This window comes from Anabrus simplex, chromosome 1 (genome assembly GCF_040414725.1).
Source record: "Anabrus simplex isolate iqAnaSimp1 chromosome 1, ASM4041472v1, whole genome shotgun sequence".
NCBI classification, from domain to species: Eukaryota; Metazoa; Arthropoda; class Insecta; order Orthoptera; family Tettigoniidae; genus Anabrus; species Anabrus simplex.
The window spans coordinates 486,811,664-486,837,666 of record NC_090265.1 but is presented as its reverse complement, the minus strand read 5'-3'; the positions used below and the strand labels follow the sequence as shown (position 1 = coordinate 486,837,666).

The 26,003-nt window shown below is 39.5% G+C and overlaps 1 protein-coding gene across 1 annotated transcript in view; it reads right to left on the bottom strand.

The window, feature by feature from the left end:
* Positions 1-26,003, bottom strand: part of ko (Stork-head domain-containing protein knockout) — a 780,139-nt gene that overhangs the window by 245,696 nt on the left and 508,440 nt on the right. The window contains exon 3 of the mRNA XM_067144715.2: positions 15,990-16,202. Coding sequence (XP_067000816.2) covers positions 15,990-16,181 — 192 coding nt within the window. The 5' untranslated portion in view covers positions 16,182-16,202. The remainder of the gene's footprint in view (positions 1-15,989; positions 16,203-26,003) is intronic.

Genomic DNA, 26,003 nt, shown 5'->3' with positions numbered 1-26,003 from the left:
AAGAATCCTCATTTATTTGGATGTCTAACTATTCCTTTACTTATCCGTAGAACGGAATATTAAAGGAACTACTGTGCGGTCATTCACACTTGAAGAGGACTAACTTTACCTGCCCTCACGCGGCACAAAACCACATTTGAGGTCAGTTTGTACATGCACCATAAAAGTAGAGGATCGGACATTTGAGGGTAAATACAGTACATGTCAGCCACACCTTTGTCCGGCTAACGAGCCGACCCGAGTGTTGTGTCGTGATAACAAACACGTACCCTGCCTTCGTTTATTCCCGACCCATGTATTACTGGGACTGGGGACGACAACAACGTACACATCTTTGGAAACAAAATTTGTTCTGTCCCTCAATGTAGCCTGCTCATGTTCGTACTGCATCACCGTCAACAGTGGGAGACATTATGATAAACTCTGTTCTAACAATTCTATAATATGCTTTAAGATTAGCCCTTCTTAATTAAATGTTTCTTACCGAGGCCTGCTCATAGGACTAACTTTTTTCCATCATCAACGTTTCTACACACGTTTAGTTCAAGCGAGAGTAATGATCATACGTGGGTGAACTCCGGAGAATTGTGATCGAATGCCTGTGATAAGGTTTTTTTTCTGTGTTTAAAGTGACCGGCATCCAATAGTGAATAAAGATCACTTCTTCTCACTCTCACGGCATTAATATAATAATAATAATAATAATAATAATAATAATAATAATAATAATAATAATAATAATAATAATAATAATAATAATATACTAGAAAGGCGAATCATGAGGAAAATATTAGGCCCACAAAACACAGCAGAAGGTTGGAAATTACGAAGTAATGCTGAAATATATCAAAAAATAGAAAATATATCAGATGTAATGAGGAAAAGGAGACTTATGTTTTTTGGACATTTATATCGAATGCAAGATAGTAGATTAACCAGTAAGATTTTCAGATATTTGTGGGGTAAGAAATCAACGACAAGCTGGGTCAATGAAGTAAGAAAGGATTTAGAAAAAAACAATATAACAACAGAAGAAATAAATAATAGAGAAGGCTTTCGGGAAAAAGTATTGAAAATAGAAGGATTCCAAGGTAGGAAAGTAAAAAAAACTGGTTCAAAGTGGTCTGAAGACAGAAAGAAGAAACATAGTAAACAGATGAAAACGTACTGGAAGAAAAGGAAAGAACAAAGAAGGAACTGAAATTGGCACGTGGTCCTCTGGTGGCCCATTCGAAATAATAATAATAATAATAATAATAATAATAATAATAATAATAATAATAATAATAATAATAATAATCGGCCAAATTCGGGATAACAGACAGAGCAGCAGCGCAAAACAAATTGACAGGTATCGTTTAAGGGAACCGTAGGTTGTTAATAAACATTTTGTATACCTTGGGACAGCCATCAGTAATACATGAAGCTGTAAGAAAGAGTTTAAGGGACGTGCTGTCCTCGGACGAACTGCTGTGAATTAGCTTACGAGACCTGAAAGCACAGGGCAATACAAAGATTCGTCTGGTAAAAGTACTGTTGTGCTCCGGCTTTTCGCACGGCTGTGCAGCTGGGACTATCAAGGCTAAAGACGTGTCATATCTATGTCTTTGATATGTACTGTTGACGCATAACGCTACATATAGGTCACTTGAAAGAAGAAAAAAATGCGTCCATCATTGAAGACCTGAATATTATAATCTATCAGCTTCATTGTCCGTATTGATGAATTAAGAATGCAAGTATGAAGAATGAAATTTCCACCTAATCAATACTTTATTACAAAATGTTTGAAGTTATCTACATTGAAACAGTACCGGTTTCGACCTGTAAAAAGGTCATCATCAGCTGTTGGTGAACCTGCTTAATAGCGATAGTACGTAAAACATTACTAAAACTAATTTAACAAGAATGCCTTAGTCTAATATAATATTACTTAAGATATAAACATATGGTACAATATGGGGCTTAGACTCATTGGAGTTCCATTCAAAAATCTGTGCTGTTGCCAACATTATGTCAAACAATATACATATGGTGCAATAAAGGGCTTGGCTTGCTGGAGTCCCTTGAATGCCACACACTCAAAAAATTGTGTAACAGTTGTATAACAGTGTGTGTGGCATTCAAGGGACTCCAGCAAGCCAAGCCCTTTATTGCACCATATGTATATATGTATATTGTTTGACATAATGTTGGCCACAGCACAGATTTTTGAATGGAACTCCAATGAGTCTAAGCCCCATATTGTACCATATGTATATATCTTAAGTAATATTATATTAGAATAAGGCATTCTTGTTAAATTAGTTTTAGTAATGTTTTACGTACTATCGCTATTAAGCAGGTTCACCAACAGCTGATGATGACCTTTTTACAGGTCGAAACCGGTACTGTTTCAATGTAGATAACTTCAAACATTTTGTAATAAAGTATTGATTAGGTGGAAATTTCATTCTTCATACTTGCAGACCTGAATATTGTCAAACACTTTCTTCATGTGCTAGTGAAAAAAAAATCCTTCAGTACCTTGAGCAGACTTAAGTGAGAAATTGTCAGAAGTTAGATAAATTTATCGGATAAGACAAAGTTGAAGGCATCAGTCTTCGAAGAAGGGGACTAAGTTGATGCATAAGTCAAGTAAAGATCACCGTCTGTCTGTTCAGCATGTCCTAAGAACTAAAGATATATCCGAGAGGCACCCAGCTCAGAAAACTTTATATTATTATTATTATTATTATTATTATTATTATTATTATTATTATTATTATTATTATTATTTCCAGCTCCATTGCTAAATAGGTAGCGTGATAGCCTTTGGTCCAATGAGTCCCGGGCTCGACTCCCGGTCGGTTCGGGTATTTTAACTTTCATTAATACTTCTGGTTTGGGGGCTGAATGTTTGTGCCGTCTTCATCATTAGAATTCATAGTAGGTAGGGTCCCATCACCACAGACACGCAGGTTGCCAATACGGCGTCAACTAAAAAGACCTGCACCAGGCCTCTCCAGAGGCCACACGCCATGATTTATTTATTTATTTATTTATTTATTTATTTATTTATTTATTTATTTATTTATTTATTTATTTATTTATTTATTTATCGAACTAACACTTACTCACATGCAAAAGTGTTACTTATCTGATATAACGGACAGAGAATGCTTATCTGAATCACGGTACTGAAATAACTCTTCCACAATGCTAAATTCTGAAGCTGGGGCGCAAGCGAAGGTTTCCTTTATTCTTTCTTTCAGTACCTCTACTACTTCTTATAATGTACAGATTTCATGGCCGGTATTTGTGTTTACTTCTCTTCTGAAAGTATCTGTGTATTGGAATCTGGTCCCCAAAGGGGAAATGACATACAGATATTAAACTGGTAAGGGAACAGAGATTTGGTAATCCAGACAGGAACCAATGTATAAGAGGGCTGCATTCATTTAAGTTTCCAATGAATAAACTTTTAAACGCACAGCGAAGTTAAAAGCCAGTGTTGGGAGAAATCTATTTCCCTCCCTTACTTCTTCCATACAAATGGATATAAAAGAATCGCTCCAGTCCTCAGTTATTTATCTCTATCCGACCACTACTATCCCATCCTTTTTTTTTTTCTTTTATCTCTTCCTGCTTACTCGATCACAATAGGAAGATACACAGCACAGAGAACGTCTGAACAGAAGATGGCCATGATTATCTGTGAATAGCACCATACTGTCAGGAAAATTCTCCACTGGAAGGAATTATAGCTACCTCCTAACAACAAATGGTTACAGATCTTTCCACTATATTCTACTATTTCACTACATTGTGTGTTGGATCGTGCGGTACAAAATCTCTGGTCATTCTGAACCAGATTAAGTAATGTAGCTTTAAATTAATTCTGTGTTGTTACAGCTGCTTCACTGTCCAGCCTGGAGAAATACTGGCCACCATTTCTGTATTGCTTTTTTGGAACACCTGATTTACTTATCTGCCAGCGCCGTGTGTTTGATTACCGGCCAGTCCAGAGACTTTAATTCTGGATTGAGGGCTGGAACGGGGTTAACTCAACTTCATGTGACTAACTGGGGAAGTGTTTCATACGAAAGGCATTGGACCCGGTCAATGAAGTCAAGGAATACGCTGACTACATGGAACCCCAATATATGCGGGCCACCTGGATGGATAGCAGTAATCTAGGCAAGCCACGGTCCTAATGGGCTGTTGCATGTTTTTTTTCTGTTACTATTGGTTTAGATAAGGAAGCGGAAAATGTTAAACAGAATCATACTCAAGATGATCCTGACGAATAAGATCGGATTCGAACCACTCAACCTCGATTCCTTAGATCTGTTTTTCTCACAAGGAACATTCGAAAAGTACCTGAGAAACAAAATGGGAAAATAAGACGGGAAGTTCAACAGTAATCAGTAGACTACTAATGTTAGCTGCCCAGAACGGTACAATGGTAAACGACCTAAATGACGAATGATTAATACTGTGCTATACTGATACCATATTATATTTTTATCATTAAAAGTAAAGTTAATGAACTATAGGAACCGATTTATTAATTGATTTTTATTATTAACTCTCAGTTCCTAAATATACAAGTATGTCAATGAAATATGAGCATTACAATGCACCTATCAAATCTTAACGTCAACAGCCATGGAAATAAGGAGGAGAATTTATTTCGCCTCTAGCGATGGGAATGAACGTATTAGTATACGTACTGGTAGGTTACGGAACTCAGTTTTGGAATTGTAATATTTCCGTAGGGCTGGAAATAGCTGAAGGGATGTTTAACATATTATTATTATTATTATTATTATTATTATTATTATTATTATTATTATTATTATTATTATTATTATTATTATTATTATTATAGTTCAAGAGAATGGATCAGAGAAGCTAGCTCTGACAGAACGAGCGAGAAAAATGGAAACAGCGTATCAGCTCACTAGAGACACCTACAACAAGAAAGCTTTGTCATATGGAGCCAAATTAAGACATCTGGACACAGTCATCAGACCTGAATGCTTATACGCAGCAGAAACATTGGACATGATTGGAAAGGGAGATCTAGAGAACATCAGAAAGAAAGAGAGGAAAATGCTCCTGAAGATCTTGGGCCCGAAAATGAAAGGTGGGGAGAGGAGACTTAGAACCAACAAAGAACTATACCAGAAGACAGAGGAAGTCGTCGTATTGATGAAAAAGCGAAGGCTTCAATTTTATGGACATCTACAGAGAATGGACACCAACCGACTGACAAAAAAAATTTTCAGCTTCTTCAGCCTAAGGAAGACGGAACCAAAATGGTTTCGGGAAGTAAGGACCGACCTGGCCAGGATAGGAGCAGAAAAAGAGGACGTACTGGACAGAAACAAATTTAGACAAAAAGTGAAGGAGTTCAAGGGTTTCCAGGAGACTGGGGAAGAACTTGTGAAGAAGAAGAAGAAGAAGAAGAAGAAGAAGAAGAAGAGAACCTACACAGAAGAACAGAAGAAAGAAGTCAGTGCAAGGATGAAGAAGTACTGGCAGAATGTGAAGTCAGGACTGGTGAAAAATAAGGTAAAGACTGTAAAACGTGGTCCATAGATGGCCGGAACGATAATAAATAAAATAATAATAATAATAATAATAATAATAATAATAATAATAATAATAATAATAATAATTTATTTAACAGGCCAGTACGTGTAGATATCACGAATTCAACAACTTCCTCATTACAGATATACAACAAACATCCTGGCAGAGAAATTACTTCCTTTCCTATTACACCTTTCAAGCAATGTGCCTGAGGAGTAATTTCTGTTGTAACCACAATCACCTCTGCGGTTTCTGACTAAGCAAATTTCGCGTTTCTTCTTGTGAGCCTAATCTGTTTGGGGTCCAGTGAAATTTGGCGCATTACGTCATACATAACATTTTGAGGTCGTATTATGCACATTATTTCCTATCGAAAAAGAAATAATCGAGCTGAGTTGCAAACTGAATCAAAGATAAAACTACCACACAGTATGATACAGTAAGGAATTGAAAGGAATTAGATATTCCACTATTCGTAAAGTTGGGCTTTGGAATTCTAGATGCATTCCTTTCTCATGATTTTCCGTCACACAGACTTGCGCAGGTCTTATGGCAACGATGGGAATAGGACAAGGAGGACTGCGGAGGAAACAACTGTGCTCTTAATTAAGACCCAGTATTAGTTTGGTGTGAAGACAGAAACCATGGAAAACCATTTTCAGGGTTGCCGAGAATGGAGATCGAGCCCACATTCTCCGCAACCCAACCTGATGATCAACATTCAGGTTGATGGAGTTGAAGGTACCTCAATATATGCTATCCATTTCTGTATGACAACACCTTAGTTTGTTTCATCTTGCCGGATAGCTAGGGACTAAGCTACTCTGCTATCAAGTCCCCTTATCAAGATTTCTCAGTGGTGAAAATAACGATGGGTAAATATCTACACGAATACCGAAACAGGAATTTTGGACTTGAAAAAGTACAGTCGCCCAAGAATGGAATGAGTGCATGGTATTGTGTGTTCCTCACGTGTAATACAGTATTTTAACAGAATTTTAATTATTATCAAAAGATAATTCACCTACAATATAGATAAAATCTCTGCGGATACCACAACAAATATTCTACGTACGTACATATCTAGGCTATGTACATGCATCTAAAGGTTCAATTGATTCTGAGAAAAATATACCTGCGAGGAATTAACAGAATATCATGCAATCTTTCTTTTTTGAGTGATTGTACATCTTTTCAACCTGCCACACTTTATTTCAGTGACTAATTCTCACTTACCGTGCAAGTTGGCCGTGCGGTTAGAGTCGCGCAACTGTGAGCTAGCGCTCGGGAGATAGTGGGTTCGAACGCCACTGAAGATGTTCCCATTTTCATATCAGACAAGTATTGGGGATGTATCTTAATTAAAGCCACGGCCGCTTCCTTCAAACACAGAGTCCATAGTCGCCATAAGGTCTGCCTGTGTCAGTGTGACGTAAAGCAAGTTGTGAAATAAATTCTCACGCGTGCATTAATTATTTTTGCTATTTTTTTCACGTCGCACCGACACAGACAGGTCTTATGGTGACGATAGGATAGGACTAGGATTCGGAAGAAAACGACCGTGGCCTTCATTAAGGTACAGCCTGGTGAAAAACGGGGAACCATGGAAAACCATATTCAAGGCTGCCAACAATGGGATTCGAATCCACCATCTCCCGAATTCAACCTAACAGCTGCGTGATCAAACAACGCAGCCAACTTTTCCGGCGCTTCAATTCAGACATGCGGCTTCTTTAACGTCCGGTACAGGATCCCGCCTGCAGAGCCTCCGTGGCTCAGGCGGCAGCGCGCCGGCTTCTCACCGCTGGGTTCCGTGGTTCAAATACCGGTCACTCCATGCGAGATTTGTGCTGGACAAAGCGGAGGCGAGACAGGTTTTTCTCCGGGTACTCCGACTTTCCCTGGCATGTTTAATTCCAACAACACTCTCCAATATCATTTAATTTCATCTGTCATCCATTAATCATTGCCCCAGAGGAGTGTGACAGGCTTGGACAGCCGGCACAATTCCTATCCTCACCGCTGGATGGCGGATTCATTCATTCCATTCCTGACCCGGTCGAATGACTGGAAACCGGCTGTGGATTTTCACAGGATCCCGCCTGCACTCTCACGGCACTTAAGAAAGAGTCTAACTAACAGAGAATGGATGAGAGCGGATTAGATCCTAACTGAAGTCGATAGGCGTTTAAAAGGCATGGCTCCATGTTGTTGATTTCTGGCAAGTTAAAGGAATTTTTCGGTACAACATTCCGACATCCTGACCTCTGCAGTTAGAACGGATGTTAATGACTAGAAGAGGATTCGATAAATTTAGGATTATTCACCTACTGAAGGACTTACTAGTTAGTTACATATATAAAGTAAAACCAAAATCATGGTTCAGTGGATGAGGTGAGGAAACTACAAGATGACAAGTGGAAGTACTGTTGGAACACAAATATATCAAAGGATGACAGGATACTTACATGTGTATGGAAATGGTTCAATGAGTTCAGGACACTGAAAGGACATAATGTCACAACAAGAGAAATAGTAGGCAGAATTTGGTGGTTAAAACGAGTATATAAGAATAATGTCGTAAGATAAGAAAATTCGATGGATTTTTGCAATTAAGATATGAAAGTGAAACACCTGCCTAAAGTCAACTCAGAAACAAGAAAGTTCAGAGCAAAATATATAGATGTATAAGAGATATCTAAAATTGAAAATAAGCCTAAATTTTACATTCTTTTTAAGTACTCGAACAGGGAATGGAAGGTTGGACAGCAACCTGTGTAATATTATCAGATGAATGTGCCAAGAGAAATCTATGAAAGGCAAAAATAAATAATATGCATGCACTCTGACTATTGGTAATGATATGCGTGACGAGGAATCATTAAAGTATATGACATAGTTTAAGTCTGGAAAGTAATTCAAAATCTCTGACTGTTTGTTATTTAAAGATATGTTCAAGAAGGATTCATGGGAAATTATTTTAGTAGCATTTTGTTTATTTTAATATCTTCAGTAATTTCTTTTAGAAGCAACTGACTGCACGAGTGTATTGGCAATGTTTGCAACAAATGAATGCTCCATTCCAAGTTGCTGGTCATCCGTGACTGTACGAGATGAATATTCTATTATTCAAAGCTTGTTCAAGTACAGTGCCTCCTTTTCAAATAGCTACACGAAAATCTCACAATGAAATACCTTTCCATGTCCGGGACACGAACGGAGCTGACCTCTGACCACGGCCACTCAACGTCAATGGGTCTAACCTGTACGCCCCAGCGGCGGGACCGTTCAAGGACAGAATATTCCACCTGCAAATCAATCTTTCAAAGCCATTAAACTGTGACTAGTAACAGAGAGTTGTATATCTGTGTGTTTTCCCGTTACTTGCAGTGAGTGCACTGTGACCTCCCTGGAGGCAGACAGAGGGTGGATGAGTCATGCTATCTCCTCTATAATTATCGGAAGTGAAAGGGTTAGGAATGCACCTAATGTCGGCTTTGAAGACGTAGCACAGTATAACCTGCCGAGAATAACAGCGTCTTAGCTAACTCAAGGGCATACCACATTCCGCTCTCGCCATTCATAATGCGCTTTTTGTAGCTCACAGAAGAATACATTTTACCTGCTGCTGCCAGTGCGCCTTGAGGATGCACCCAGCCCTACCCCTCCAGCCTGACCTTTGTTGGCAGTAAGAAGTGTTGGTCCCTTGAGAGCAAGAGAAATTGACCTTCAGTCTCACCTCCAGCGAGAAGGTTTCGGTTGGTCGACAGATTTTATTTACAATATCACCTACTCTTTGTTGGTTCAGCTGCAAGAATGACATGAAGTAGTTTTTATCCAAGTTTGGAATATCTTTCAGGCTATGTCCGAGGAAAAATACTGTTATTTCATGGAATGTTTTATGGTGAACTGTTACCTATTACATGACAAATTCAGCAGGCAGTCAAAGAGCAAATTCTGTAATTTAGGTTCTAACTGAACTTTTGAATTCTTGTTTTTTACAATTCGCTTTACGTCGCACCGACACAGATGGGTCTTATGACGACGATGGGATGGAAAAAGCTAAGAATGGGAAGGAAGCGGCTGTGGCCTTAGTTAAGGTATAGCTTGGTGTGAAAATAGAAAACCACGTAAAACCATCATCAGGGCTGCCAACAGTGGAGTTCGAACCCACTATCTCCTTAAACGCAAGCTCAAAGTTGCGCGCCCCTAACTGCACGGCCACTTGCTCGGTTTTTCTGAATATAAACTTAGACCGATGCGTACTGTACTTTTTCGGAGATTCTTTTGATCCCTCGACAAAATATCGCTACAACAGATCATTAATCACGGAAAGAACAAAAAATAGAATACAAACAAACTGCAACACAACTAAACAGGAATATAACTAGAGGGGTCTGGCTCCTTGACTCATGGCCTTCGATTCAGAGAAACCAAGCTTCGATTCCCGAACGGGCTAGGGATTTTAACTCCGTGTGGTTAATTTATCTAACTCGAGGACTGTGTGTTTGTGTTCGTCTTAATGCACGTCTACATACAACACATCATACTACCAACTGGTAGGCTATACAAGGTATAGCCGCTAGATTAATGTATGTGAAATATATCGCGTGTTTTGTGAATAATTAAAAATAATAAGTCGAGATTTTTATACAGTTTTATTTATTCACTTACATTTTCATTCATACTTTTAGCTAGTAAGCCTATAAACATCTGTTTGAATAATGGTGAATGATGTGGGAAGTAAGAAATAAACAATTTAAAATATCGCTTGATTTTAGGGGTAGGGCTGGGTGCATCCTCAAGGCGCAACGGCAGCAGAAGGTAAAATTTTTTCTTCTGTGAGCTACAAAAAGCGCATTATGAATGGCGAGAGCGGAATGTAAACCGTAAAAAACAAATGCAGGCGCATGTGCGCAAACGTCTCAATCGTTCTGTAGATATACTTTTGTCTTATTTGATCATTTATTGAGTCTAGTTTCCTCATGCATGCGTTTTATAACCTTTTATTCGCTTATTAGTAGAGCCCGGATTTTTATGCTTCAATAGGTTAGAACGCAAAGTTTCTGAAGCAAGCAACAAGTATAGTCTACCTTCACAACGATAATGCTATGGGGTTTGCGTAAACATTAGGGGTACGGCCCATCAGTTCTATAATTATTTGGATATTTTTTGTGCGCCAAAATTCGTAAATTTTCAGTCGTAAAACCTTCATTATTTACTTTCTTTACGGCCACATTTTAATTGTCCGCGTCCGTAGCGTGTTGTTAGCTTGCCGTCGTCGGGGGCCCGGGTTCGATTCTCGGTACTGCCAGACATTTAAGGAGGGCTGGCACGTGGTTAAAATGGTAACTTACATGCAGTTCACCTCCACTGCGGATGTGCTTGAAAAGAGCTGCACTACCTCGGGGAGAGGACACGAGTTTACTTACTTTATATTTTACTTTCTCTGGTGTTTTCTGATAAATCTCGTTGAGACAAACCAAACTGACACCTCACTCGCCTATGCGCAACTTCATGCCAGGCTACACGCGTGGTAAGCGACTTTTGGACAGCCAAAAATCATAACTTACTTTGACGGCCATCCTGTGTTGACGTCAGCTACATTGGTCACTTATGCGCTCATCCTTATATTTTAAAGTAATATACATAAAATTCCTGTGTATGTAATACTATACTCCACACGGCTCTACTTCTAAATTGACGTTTCGGCAGATTTTGGCTCTGTCTGGTGGTTATGTGCTGAAGCATAGACTTCCCAATCTGCCATTCATATCGATTTATATTGGCAGAGCACAATCTTGAAACCTAGTTGCCAAGTCTAATATTTACATTCACCACGTGGTTAACCTGTCTCGCTGAGCGTGTATGGTATTCGGTACGGTTCGTGATCTTTTGCATTTTCCTTCAGTAATTAGTGTGTCTTTCATACTGTTGGAGGGTTCTAGTGACTGAGATCAGTGGAGTGTTCCGTTTGTAGGCCATAACCTTCTTCCTATGCCAGCCGTTAGCGGTGAGTGATGTTTTATTTCCTCATTCTCTTTTATTCTTAATAATATATTGTCTTATTAGTGGCAAGTGTTGTTAGTAAGTATAGCTTTTGTGAATTTGTTTTCAATCCATATTCATTAGTTTCTCTGAGTACGGTGTTATATTTTACAAGGCGTTCGTATTGCATCAGCTGTTCTCGCAGGCGTAGCGCGCTGGCAACAGGGGAAAGGCGATGCTCATTTGTTTTACAAAACTTCAATTTAGAAGTAAGGCCGTGCGGAGTATCAATATTTTAAAGTGTTTCATGATAAGCGTTCCGTCAATTCTTTGCTTTTTTGTCCCCTCCCCCGTTCCCCGAACCCAAGTCTGAAAGATGTTTCACGTCAGTGAAAAGAAGAGGAATATTTCTAGACGGAAGTCATCCCTAGTGGATCCCTCATGAATATCAGTTCGAGTGCGATTCGAGATTATATTTTTAATAGTAAAAACTAAATCGTTCTTAATTTGCTTTAAAATGATCAAGGTAGACTGATGATGAGATACTTCTTTGAGTATTCGGTACGACATGAATGTTTTCATGTTGAAAAGACAAAATCACTATATTTGGTTTAGCGATAGATAAAGTTCCGAAAATGTCAAAGGCACTATTTCCATTCATTTCATCAGTATTCACATTATTTTGAAACAGTTCCTGCAAGTAATTAATCTTGAGGGAGACGAGGGTTCAGTCGTTAAGAGGTTCCGGTTTTAATTCCAAGTTCATAATATGAAGTTCCAGGAACTTTTACCCGGGCGAAGCAAAATTTTTCGGCCAGTTTACCAATATGTTTGACGATATATAGAGTCACGATGAAGTTGGGCGTTCACAGGAACACGTAGCAGGTTATCTATTTCTGGAAAACTTATATACGATTGATTTTTTTTTTGTTAGGGGCTTTACGTCGCACCGACACAGATAGGTCTTATGGCGACGATGGGATAGGAAAGGCCTAGGAGTTGGAAGGAAGCGACCGTGGCCTTAATTAAGGTACAACCCCAGCATTTGCCTGGTGTGAAAATGGGAAACCACGGAAAACCATCTTCAGGGCTGCCGATAGTGGGATTCGAACCTACTATCTCCCGGATGCAAGCTCACAGATATCTGACAGGATGTATATGTACTTCATATAGGTCGAATAAGTGTCTTCTACAGGATGTCTTCGTTCCCCCGTCATAATTAGGTTTAGGCATAATGGTACGTGTTCTAGTTCAAGGATGAAAAGTTTCCAAGCCGTTCGATATATTCAGCAGTTAGTTGAACTGCCCCGTACTATGTTTTTCCGCATCGAAGTCAGAGACAAAAATGGATATGATGCAGTATATTGTTCATCGTCTTTGTCTATGACCTTTGATGTGAGATTCAGACACCAGCTCAAATATTGAAATGAATGACGTGTCTACCTTCCTTATCTTTAGCAATATTTCCTCTTGTTCAAGTTCCTTGAGTAATTTGGAGTTCGTTTCCTTCCTTGCTGCTTAAGGTGGCCATATACTAGAAATATTTTTTTAAAGAATGATCTCTAGCAATGTTAAATTCTTCTGTTGTTTTATCATGATCAAACTAAGAGATTCTGAAGTTCATTTTACACTATTTTTATGTTAAATGTTCATTAAAAATGTATTTTCTGCTATTTACACTGGGGTGCTTAAAGTCGTCTATCTCTCACATTTTAAAACCAAAATCCATGAACTTTGAACAAAAGCAATCTACATTACATGGGGAATGTTCCTACCACTTTTGTTTGAGTCAGTCACAAGTAACGGTTTTAAAGTTATATTACAATTTAATATACTTCAAATTTTGTTTAACAAAATTATTTAAAAAGTTGTTAAAATTTTACGGATATCATTTCCTCAGTGCTAGGGAACATGTATTAGCTTTAGTTTAAAATAAAAATCATGCAGATACCATTTCTGTGACAAAAGTTAAAGCACTTTGAATGAATTCAAATATCAGAAAATGAATTAATGAGTAAATCGCATTTAAAGTTTACTTAGTATGTTTTCACTCATATGCAGATTTTATCACATCAAAAACCTCCTGGGACATACAAAGGTCCTTTCTTGGAAGCTGTATGGTCTTCCTTTATCTTTGTCCAGACTCTGATGTACCTCCTTCTTGTCTTCCCTTCTGGAGTAGACTTTCTGGCACATGTTGAAATACGAAGTTGGTCTGAATGTTTCACTGAGTTTACCATGTATTTTCCAGGAATCATGTTCATTATTTTCATAACCTGAAGCTCTATTCGTCTTCCAAAGTTAAAGTGACATACAGCATCCATTACAGCTAGTTTTAATATGATGGACACCGCAGCCAAATGGTGCCATTGAACGACTCATTATTATTTTGTATCTTGCCATGCAGACACTTAGCAAGCATATCTGGAGCAGACAGGTGTTGCATTCTGGTGGGATGCACATGCACTAATATGAAACAAGTGAAGAACGACATGCTACTTGACGAAAACCAGTGGGAATTTAAAGAGAAATTCAATTTAGGCTCGAAAGGAATTTTATAGTTCTGCTTATACGCAATACATGACAGCTGTTAGTCAAGAACTGTCACGCCCTCTCACAGTAAATAATTTAATTCGACATGAAATATTAATGGTATGTTTATAAACCAGATATTTCCTAAAACTAGAAGAAATTTCCTACAAAATCTAATAAAAATTTTAAAATGTGAAATTTCAGAAAAATTGTGTATATGGCCACCTTAAGGGTGCATTGCGATAGATGTGGTTTCACTGGTGATAGAATAGGAATGGATAAGAACTAACAAAGCAGATGATGTTATTCTGTTCAGAGTAATAAATAAGTTACAAGAATGTGAGCAACTGCAACATGACCTCGGTAATGTTGTGAGATGGACAGTACGCAATGGTATGATTATAAACCGGGTTAAAAGTCAGGTTGTGAGTTTCACAAATAAGAAAAATCCTCTCAGTTTTAATTACTGCGTTGATGGGGTGAAATTTCCTTTTGGGGATCATTGTAAGTACCTAGGTGTTAATATAAGAAAAGATCTTCATTGGGGTAATCACATAACTGGGATTGTAAATAAAAGGTACAGATCTCTGCACATGGTTATGAGGCTATTTGGGGGTTGTAGTAAGGATATAAAGGAGAGGGTAAGACCCCAACTAGAGTATGGTTCCAGCGAATGGGATCCACACCAGGATCACTTCATTCAAACCGGGCGAGTTGGCCGTGCGCGTAGAGGCGCGCGGCTGTGAGCTTGCATCCGGGAGATAGTAGGTTCGAATCCCACTATCGGCAGCCTTGAAAATGTTTTTCCGTGGTTTCCCATTTTCACACCAGGCAAATGCTGGGGCTGTACCTTAATTAAGGCCACGGCCGCTTCCTTCCAACTCCTAGGCTTTTCCTATCCCATCGTCGCCATAAGACCTATCTGTGTCGGAGCGACGTAAAGCCCCTCGCAAAAAAAAACTTCATTCAAGAACTGGAAAAAATTCCAAAGAACAGCAGCTCGATTTGTTCTGGGTGATTTCTGACAAAAGAGTAGCATTACAAAAATGTTGCAAAGTTTGGGATGTGAAGACTTGGGAGAAAGGAGACGAGCTGCTCGACTAAGTGGTATGTTCCGAGCTGTCAGTGGAGAGATGGCGTGGGAGGACATCAGTAGACGAATAAGTTTGAGTGGTGTCTTTAAAAGTAGCAAAGATCACAATGTGAAGATAAAGTTGGAATTCAAGAGGACAAATTGGAGCAAATATTCGTTTATGGGAAGGGGAGTTAGGGACTGGAATAACTTACCGAGGAAGATGTTGAATAAATTTCCAATTGATTTGCAATCATTTAAGAAAAGGCTAGGAAAACAACAGATAGGGAATCTGCCACCTGGGCGACTGCCCTTAATTGCAGGTCAGTAGTGACTGATTGATAGATCGGTCGATTGATTGATTGATTGATTGATTGATTGATTGATTGATTGATGCTCTCAAATGTCCATTAAGGAAATATTGAGGTACAGTAGCATCATTGCATTCCGACAATAATACCGGGATATTTAATCGGCATTGACTGCAAGTTAGGTTTAAATCTATCAAATCGGAACACTATATGTTTAGTTTCACCTCGAATTTAATACTTAATGACTTACAAATATCTTACTTTTCATGTATTTTCGGCACTTCTACGCGTGATAAGTACGATCTACATTACCTTGAACGAGTCCGACTGTATTACTCGTATACTTCTAAAGTGGTCGATGTGACATGGTATATTGCATTTATTTTCATCTTCTTATACTGATGTTCTTACCAGTTATTTTCGACAAATCGAAACCAAAATTAATCATAAATACATATCTGGAAGTGTAACAGAAGAAAAACTGGCTTTAAACTAGGTTTAATTACCTGGAATAACAGGTATCCGCTGTCGTACATCCAGTACTCGGTGGCGGGTCCCGACACGGGGGCAGTTTCCTGGCTTGACACCAGACCCACTTTCTGTAGCTGGATGGCGAGGCATCGCTGGAGAATAACCAGACAGCGCGACCCCCCAGGGGGCGCCCCGAGCCCCTTTAGCCCGGGGCTGCGACCACTCATGTCTCCACTGGCCTACAATACCTGTAACAATAAAGAAACATAATCTATATTGGGGAACAAAAGGAATAAACACAGTAATAAAGAACATGAGTTACGTTCAAATGCATGATTCTGTGACCGATATTCAGATGTGGGTTCTCATTGAATTTTTAAAATTGTATAGCTTACATCTTACTTAACTCTCCTTTTCGGCACAACTACACCTGGTAAGTAAGCTCTACGTTACTTAATTTGTGTCTGATTTTGTTACTTCTAAAATGGTCACAATTTTAAAATTACTTTATTCAATAGTAATATAATACGTCACGGCTGTTATTTGATTTAAATTTAATTCATACATATGAAATCAAAACTTACAGTGGGGTTTATTCTTCAGGATTATTTAAATTTAAGTCAGTCTTCTGTCTATTACAAAATATGGTAACGTTAAGAACTCAGAGTAAAATGTACTTCTGATTTACCAGACATTTTGAAAGTAAACCCATAGCAAAGACCATTTGTGCGAAGGAGGATAAACAGAGGACTGGAATTCTTTTGTAGGAAATAAATGAAGTGTATGAATAAAACAAAGTAAATTTATTTCTTCAAAATTCAAAATGTCAACAAATGATTTTTTAAAATCAAAATATTATTTAGATATTGTTTGAAAATTATATGAGGTCATACCTTTATGATAACCAATGTACAAGGGTAAGCTCCCCTGTTTGGAATCTGTCTCTCTCATGACTTCTCTCAACAATGAACAGAGTTCACCAACACATGGCCGTCAATCAAGTGATTAATATTCAAGATGATACAATGACCTAATGATATTCGATTCAAATTAAGACTAAACCTGAATCCAACTCTCTCAACTGATTAAATAATAAACTTAAAAAAGCAAGGGTAAATATTAGAGATGAAATTTTCTCTGGGATAAAATAATGGTAACAGAAGAATATGCAAGATTAATTAACTAAAGTATAGGTCATTTTTAAGAGATTCAGAGAATCAGAAGGACGAACAAACTGTTGAGAACGAAGCCACGCTATCCTTAGACTACTGGTAGTAACAAAGCACTCTTTGATGTAGAGAGAATAACTACTTGCATTCCAACAATTATACCGGGATATTTAACTGGTATTGGTTGCAAGTTAGATTTAAATCTATCGAATCGGATGCTAATATTATACTATATTTTTAGTTCCACCTACAATTTAATACTTAATAACTCACAAACATTTTATGCCGCCCGTAATTCCATATACAGTATAACATTTTTACTTTGCATATAGGTGAACATTTTGGAAATGTTCAATTTTGATCATATTCCCACAGTTTTAAGGGCGTAACGTTAATTTCCATTTTGCTTAGGTTATTTATTTATTTATTTGATTTTTTATTTTACTTTTTTACAATTTTATTTTATGTCTCACGGATACAGATCGATCTTATGGCGACGATGGGATAGGAAACGGCTAGGAGTGGGAAGGAAATGAACGTGGCCTTAATTAAGGCAAAGCCCCAGCATATGCCTGGTGTGAAGATGGGAAACTACGGAAAACCATCTCCAGGGCTGCCAACAGCGGGAATCGAACGTACTATCTCCCGAATGCAAGCTGATACTTACGTGACCCAAACCGCGCGACCACTTGCTCGATCATTTTGCTTAGCTGTATTTTAACGATTTCTTACAAATACGATGCGCATTTTAGTGAATGAACATCTAATGACTACATTAATTGATATATTCTTAGATATTCACATGTTGACTTTGTGGAGAATATGGAAATATACAAATAAATTTCATGGTAACCTTTACATTTCAGGTGATCCTATACGCTGTGCCGATGAGTTAAGTATGTTAGGTGGCTTTTGCATACATCAATAAGCTGAGGCAATTTCGTAGAGTAACAGATTTTCGTATGATCTTTCTCTTTGGTTAGACATACAAAAGTACACTCAGTAATCAACAAATATTTGCAGTTTTTTTTCTATTACATCGAGTTGATGTAGTTTAATCGAACACACCAAGCAAATCGCATGGCATTATAGCCCTGGTGGGTCTCAGCCAACTGCTGTCGTTTAAGCACTCAACAAACATACCAAACAGCTTCAGATCAATAATTATGTAAATGTATAAGCTAATTTCTTTAGCTAATTTCTTTTACCTCCAAATTGGATTCTTGAATTGGGCCATATTTCAGGTAACTATTATTAGTAGTATTATTAGTAATAACTGAGGAATATTCAGTTGCATATTGGTACATTAAGGGCATATTTTTTCAAGCACACTTCTGGAGTTAAGTATTATAAACATCTGCGCCAAAGTACTGAAAAATCTTTAGGGTTTATTACTCGTGTAAAGGTGTAATAGTCTCGAAGTCGGCTGGTAAGCAAACTCCGCAGTGCGTAAACAGCTGAAGACTGCGGCATTGGGAAATACACGTGTCTTGTCGAACGGAGTACGCATGTCTGCCTGCAATACCTCCACAGTAATAACCAAGAGAAATGACACCTCATCACGTACTCCACTCCCCCTGCCTTTCAGGGACCACATCATGCAATATTTCTTAAGGTGTTGCCATAGTAGCTTCACTGTCGTAAAGCGTGGGTGTGGTTTCAGACAGCCATGAATTAAAGACTGGATTTTGGCGAATGGAAAGCAACGGGATGCACTCACACACCTGCTGCTAAAAACGATATGGGTTAAAATCCTACTCTCAATCCTCCTTCGAAAAGTAGTTTTCTGAGTTTTTCTACTTCACATCCTGATAGGATATTATCTGAGGGAGACTATAAATTGCACTGGAGGTCTGTAATCCACACTGTTTATTCTCATGCATTTTTGTATAAAATTTTATCCATCTCTACCGCGCATAACTATACGCTGCCAGTCAGAATAAAACAAGCAGCCACCTTACTATAAATAAGTGAACGATAAATCGAGCAATATCTACCATGGAAGTGAATTTTGTTTCACCAAGGCTGCATCAGTGTTTCATTTCTGTCCAGACGTATCTATGGTATAAGCATCTATAATTATATAGTAAAGTCCTCAGTCGTTAATTATGTAATAATAATAATAATAATAATAATAATAATAATAATAATAATAATAATAATAATAATGACAAATGGCGTCGGAAAATGACCTGCACGTCTATGAGGATGCAGCCCTGTTAAGAATGAAAGCATGGCACAAACACTCCGTCCCCGAGCCAGGGGAAATAACCAATGAATAGACCAAAGGCCAGCGTGCTAACCAACTAGTCATCTAGTCGGACTTTATTATTATTATTATTATTATTATTATTATTATTATTATTATTATTATTATTATTATATTATATTATATTATATGTATGATGAAAAACAAAAGAATAAGTGTGCGTGACTACTATTGAACAACTTCCTTCTAGCGATCTGTGTCCCACATGTGGATTTGGCCCTGTTTTACAGCCGAATGCCCTTCCTAACGGCAACCCTATGTGGAGGGATGTAACCAATATTGCGAGCTTCTGTGGTTGTTGGTAGTGTGGTGTGTTGTCTGAATGTGAAGAGTAGTGTGTTGGGACAAACACAAACAACCAGTTGCCGAGCCAAAATAATTAATGGCACGCAATTAAAACACCAGACCCGGCCGGGAATCGAACCCGGGATTCTCTAAACCGAAAGCCTCGACGCTGACCATTCAGCCAAGAAGTCGTACTTCTATCGAACAATATTTACTAGATATTATGTATGGGCTATTTTAAATAGGTTTATGATACGGAAGTGAAATGAAATAAAGACTGTATTTCGAAGGTGCAGTACAAACATATACTCCATGGAAAGGTAATCAACCCAGTTCCCTCAGCGCAATTTACGATTGTGGTCCTTCATTTCCCAGAACAGTTCACATGGTAAGTAATTTTCCGTTTATTTATTTCCAGTGCAATTTACCATCTTTCAGTGCTATTCACTATTGTCTTTGATGTGATAGGGGGGCAACGGCTGCTGCGTCTTTCTCATTCCTAGCTACAGTACATACTAACACCCTAGCAAGGCTAAATGGCTGACTCACTGGGCAGTATTCGTTAAGGTAAAACACAGGACTGAAGAAAGGCTAGGCTATTATATGTCCTCTGCAATTTAAAGAAGTGCTCATAATCAGATCTACTTCTCATACACGCAAGAAATAGTAACTAAAAAACGATATTCATCCGGCTGATGATCACATATATTACAGTAACAACGGTGACCTGTGAGTACCGTTCGCTTCATCAAACCTGTCATTATCAAATGAATTGGTCTCGTTTGAGCCTCGCCTCGTAAAGACGATCCTGTTATTAACAGAAGTGTGATATTAAACAGAGACGCACCAATTATAACGTGTATTGGACCGTAAGCAATTCCGTCGCGAAAAAATACTTTGTCAGTCTTTCTTAAGTGTTCTATTTTACAATGTATACAAATCTCATATATAATGAAACATATTTTTTTAAATATAGAACAGTCAAAGGGATGGTGATTCTTCTTCTGCTCTTTAATAGGAATTTTAAGGCCTGGTACAGTTTCGGTAATTATGTGAATATGCCATGCCAAATCCCGACGAAATTCGACAAAGAGGCATGTGTCCTGAGATGCTGGATATATTAAGGAGTGGTCGGATTTCTCCCGAATCTGGTTTCCATTAATGTTATTGAACTGCATATTGTCCTCGTCAGAGGATTGTACCATCAGCTTCGCCATCTCCTCGCTCATTCCTACGGCCTGCCTTAGATTTAACCCTTGAAATAGGGGCGCGCAGGTTAATTTAAACCCTTCATTTAATATTTTACATTTTCTTCTTTTCACAAAGTTAGCCGACAAGGTGGCAATGGTCGTTTTGATATATCGTAAGCGCACGTTCGTGAGATGGTAGATTCGAACTAGACGCCTGCAAACACTAGTTTCGACGTAACTGGACTTCGACTGGTCAGTGAACATAACGAGACGAATGTACTCGACCAAACATTTCACAGCTGACCAGTCTTGCCCCCGAGTACACTGTCCCTTAAGAAACAAGACCTATCTGTTGTCGGTGCGACTTAAACCCTACTAAAACAACACTGCGTAGTTAACAGAATACAGTTAAATGCACTGGCTCAATATCATGTAACTGACATGGACCAATACCCATGCAAACGATTTTTATTCTCTTATTTACAACTTAGTTGAGATATTTCCTCATAAGAGACCAATTCTTACAATTTCTGAACCAGTTTAACACGTTTCTTCTGGTGTAAAAATTAGAATTATGTTTATCTGGTACTGGTTATTAACGACAATATACAGTAGATTGCGTCCATAAAAATTTGCTATTCGTAACTCGACAGTCTTCAAAACAATATTATACGACACTGGGGTGATTATTCTTGTCCTAAATTATTATATTAAAGCATTTTACACCCCCCACCCCAGTGCTAACAAAAATAATAATATGAATTAACAACTGTACGCATGTCTACCCCTGAGTGCCATTTCCTAATACGGGGTTGGGGACGCATGTTTTACGGACGGATGCCCTTCCTGTCGACAACCTCAACTGAGGAGCTAAAGAAGATGAAATGAACGATGGTGAATCAAATTGGGTAATGAGGTGGAAAGAATAGATTGTGACCTATGAACACGAACTGTTTCGGCATTTACCTAGAAGTGAAAATGGGAAACCACATAAAACCATTCTCAGCACAACCGACGCTGAAATTCGAACCCACTTGTCTCCCGAATACAGAGCTTGGTTCCATAGCCGTAGTGCGTATATAAGCGCGGCAACTCCACTCGGTGTATTAATTAACAACTCATTTACACTGACTGACAGAGCAAATGCAACACCAAGAAGGAGTGGTTCGAAAGGGATGAAAGTTGGGGAAAAAACAGAGACGGCACGGACGAATAATTGATGTTTATTTCAAACCGATATGCATGATACACAATGCGCACGGCATCGACTCAGTAGGATGTAGGACCACCGCGAGCGGCGATGCACGCAGAAACACGTCGAGGTACAGAGTCAATAAGAGTGCGGATGGTGTCCTGAGGGATGGTTCTCCATTCTCTGTTAACCATTTGCCACAGTTGGTCGTCCGTACGAGGCTGGGGCAGAGATTGCAAACGGCGTCCAATGAGATCCCACACGTGTTCAATTGGTGAGAGATCCGGAGAGTACGCTGGCCACGGAAGCATCTGTACACCTCGTAGAGCCTGTTGGGAGATGCGAGCAGTGTGTGGGCGGGCATTATCCTGCTGAAACAGGGCATTGGGCAGCCCCTGAAGGTACGGGAGTGCCACCGGCCGCAGCACATGCTGCACGTAGCGGTGGGCATTTAACGTGCCTTGAATACGCACTAGAGGTGACGTGGAATCATACGCAATAGCGCCCCAAACCATGATGCCGTGTTGTCTAGCGGTAGGGCGCTCCACAGTTACTGCCGGATTTGACCTTTCTCCACGGCGACGCCACACTCGTCTGCGGTGACTATCACTGACAGAACAGAAGCGTGACTCATCGGAGAACACGACGTTCCGCCATTCCCTCATCCAAGTCGCTCTAGCCCGGCACCATGCCAGGCGTGCACGTCTATGCTGTGGAGTCAATGGTAGTCTTCTGAGCAGACGCCGGGAGTGCAGGCCTCCTTCAACCAATCGACGGGAAATTGAAATTGTTCTGGTCGATATTGGAACAGCCAGGGTGTCTTGCACATGCTGAAGAATGGCGGTTGACGTGGCGTGCGGGGCTGCCACCGCTTGGCGGCGGATGCGCCGATCCTCGCGTGCTGACGTCACTCGGGCTGCGCCTGGACCCCTCGCACGTGCCACATGTCCCTGCGCCAACCATCTTCGCCACAGGCGCTGCACCGTGGACACATCCCTATGGGTATCGGCTGCGATTTGACGAAGCGACCAACCTGCCCTTCTCAGCCCGATCACCATAATCCTCGTAAAGTCGTCTCTCTGCTGGAAATGCCTCCGTTGACGGCGGCCTGGCATTCTTAGCTATACACGTGTCCTGTGGCACACGACAACACGTTCTACAATGACTGTCGGCTGAGAAATCACGGTACGCCGTGTCCCGTTTATCGCTCGCTACGTGCGCAGCACAGCGGCGCATTTCACATCATGAGCATACCTCAGTGACGTCAGTCTACCCTGCAATTGGCATAAAGTTCTGACCACTCCTTCTTGGTGTTGCATTTGCTCTGTCAGTCAGTGTATAACAGGAATTAAATAGAAAAATCTATACCGTATTAGTATGTTGCTGTTGTTGTTGATGGTGGTGGTGGTTTACGGCAAACAAAGGGACAGACAGATTTAACATATTCAGAAAGGACCGAACAGACACGACCGCATTGCACTCGATTATACTATACTGCTCCACAGAAGCGATTAGCGGCTTGCCTATACAGCCGTGCGTCAGACTACTTCATTAACTCATGGTGATATTCGGTCATGCAAGATTCTAAAATTTTTCAAACCACACTGTCGGCAGCTTGAAGATGGCTTTTCATGGTTTCCCAATTTCAAACCTTAATGAAGGCAATGGACGCCAAATTGTGACACCGAGCACTTCCAGCTCAGCGTGTCGAAAGCTGCCTTTATTAGTGCGATATCACCAGGATCTCATATACGTAGTTGAAAGGTTCGTGGAATTTCGAAAAGAATTGAGAAGCACTTTTCCACCTTTAATATTTCAATTTCATGTTGTGTTGAATTCCTTTATTTTCATTTTAAAAATTATTACGATGAATGCATTATGCTCAGTTCAGGACCCACAATTCAAACAATATGCTGAGTTGAGGGCCCACCATTTACACACCGCATGTCATCTATGAAAGAATTGATATAATGCAAGAATCACTCGACAGATGCATTGACTCGCCCACATGGCGAGTATAGTCATCTAGTAAGTATGTAAGCAACAGTTTTACCTGCAATGAAAACAGATTCTGATTGTACCTTTTTATGTTGATAAGAAGCTGAGTATAATTAACTTCTACTTTCTACAATATTTTTAGAAAGTAAAACACAAAGAAAACCTTTTTTTTCAGCCTATGAAGTCGAAATGCACTGCGTTATTTTCTCGCAGATTGCATGGGAATTGTTGACTCATTGTTGCAGATTAACATCTAAGGTTATCCTTCCCTTTGGTCATATTGCCTTTCATGAGCAGGTATTCCATTTTTGTTCAGGTCGAAGTACCCTCCCTCTTTCTCTCGACGGGCTGAGTAGGTCAACGGTAGGCATCTGGGCTTTTGAGCTCAAGTTGGTGGGTTCGATCCCGGCTCAGTCCAGTGGTATTTGACGGTGTTCAGATACGCCAGCCTCGTGTCGGTAGATTCACTCGCACGTAAAAAAAATCCTGCGGGTCAAAATTCCGGTACCTCAGCGTAAAACCGTAAAGCTAGTTAGTGGGGCGTAAATCCATTATCATAATTTATTTCTCTTACTCTCTCCGATGTCTGAGTTTCGTGACACAAGGCTTTTGGTGAAACATTTATGAGTTTGTGCCATTCCTGACGATTTTCAGCTTTCCAAGCGGCAATTTTCCATGGGAACACAGTAATGTCACAAATCTGGTCACCTCATATTTTTACGGTTCGTCTTCGTAATCTTTTACCGATAATCCTTCTTTGGACAATTAATTTCTCTAGGCTTTCATCCCTTCATCTCATAATACGGTCAGAGAAATTGTAAAAGTTTCTTGTTTCACAAGGTTATAGAGACTGATGCTCACCTTCACTTGCTGGATGACGGAATAATTTGTTCCCCAGGCTGCCAAAAGTATTCGCAATGCTCACTTCCAACACCACATCTCAAAGGTAAGATTACAGTGTGTAGCAGTAATCAAATAAGCTAGGTTAGGGAAATGTAACCCGAGTCTTGAAAACAGATACTGAACGAATGAATGAAGTTTGTACTTTAACATGACTGCTGATTATGACGTCATAGAAGGAGAACACGCAGTAATACATGGAATCCGAATCACAAGAACGTGACTTTTCACTTTTTAAAATTCAGCGACGATGTCACACGATTATGATGCTCCTAATCCAGATACTGCTCTAGGATTTATCTCTTAATAGGTATTCGTAAAACTGATCCAAACTACAATCGCAATGGACGCTATGAGCACCTGAATACGATCCTCAGACCTCCAAAAAGTGTAGCACATCAATCTTGTCAGCGACCGTGATCTCAGCGTATTCTACTCTGAAGGACAGGACAGAAAATAAGTAAATTCATAATGTATTTATACCAAGTTTGTTTCTGTTGTAGCAGGAGCACGATAAGATAAATGTGATACTCATCCAAGAGTGCTTGCCGCACACCGTCCCTGGTGTGTTGTTATCATCATCTAGTAGCAGATCCAACTATGGTTGGCGTCCTGCTAGCACCAATATCGTCGTAATGGCCACATAATTCTTGAGCTAGCGTCAAGAAAGTCGCCACCAAGACGCCCGGAGGACGCCGGAGTGGTAGTTTATATCAACAACACTTCAGAACTCATAGAAAGCTATTGAGTACCTCTTAAATGGCCATCATCAAGACATAGACCGGATCATGTGCACAAGGTACACTGTATTTAAGGCATGGAAAAGTATAGTTTTCAGTTCTCTGCCTACCATGATTAAAGGAAAATTAAGGTGATGGCGTAGTATAGAGGTTATTATAGAAGCTTTCCACCTGGTGACCAAGGTTCAATTCCTGACTATCAGCCCTGCCTGATGACATCCCAAGCTACGGAGAACATCAAGCCTAATGAATAAACTACAGTAGTTACGGAGGTGCATATGGCCCTGAGGTTCACTCAGACTACAC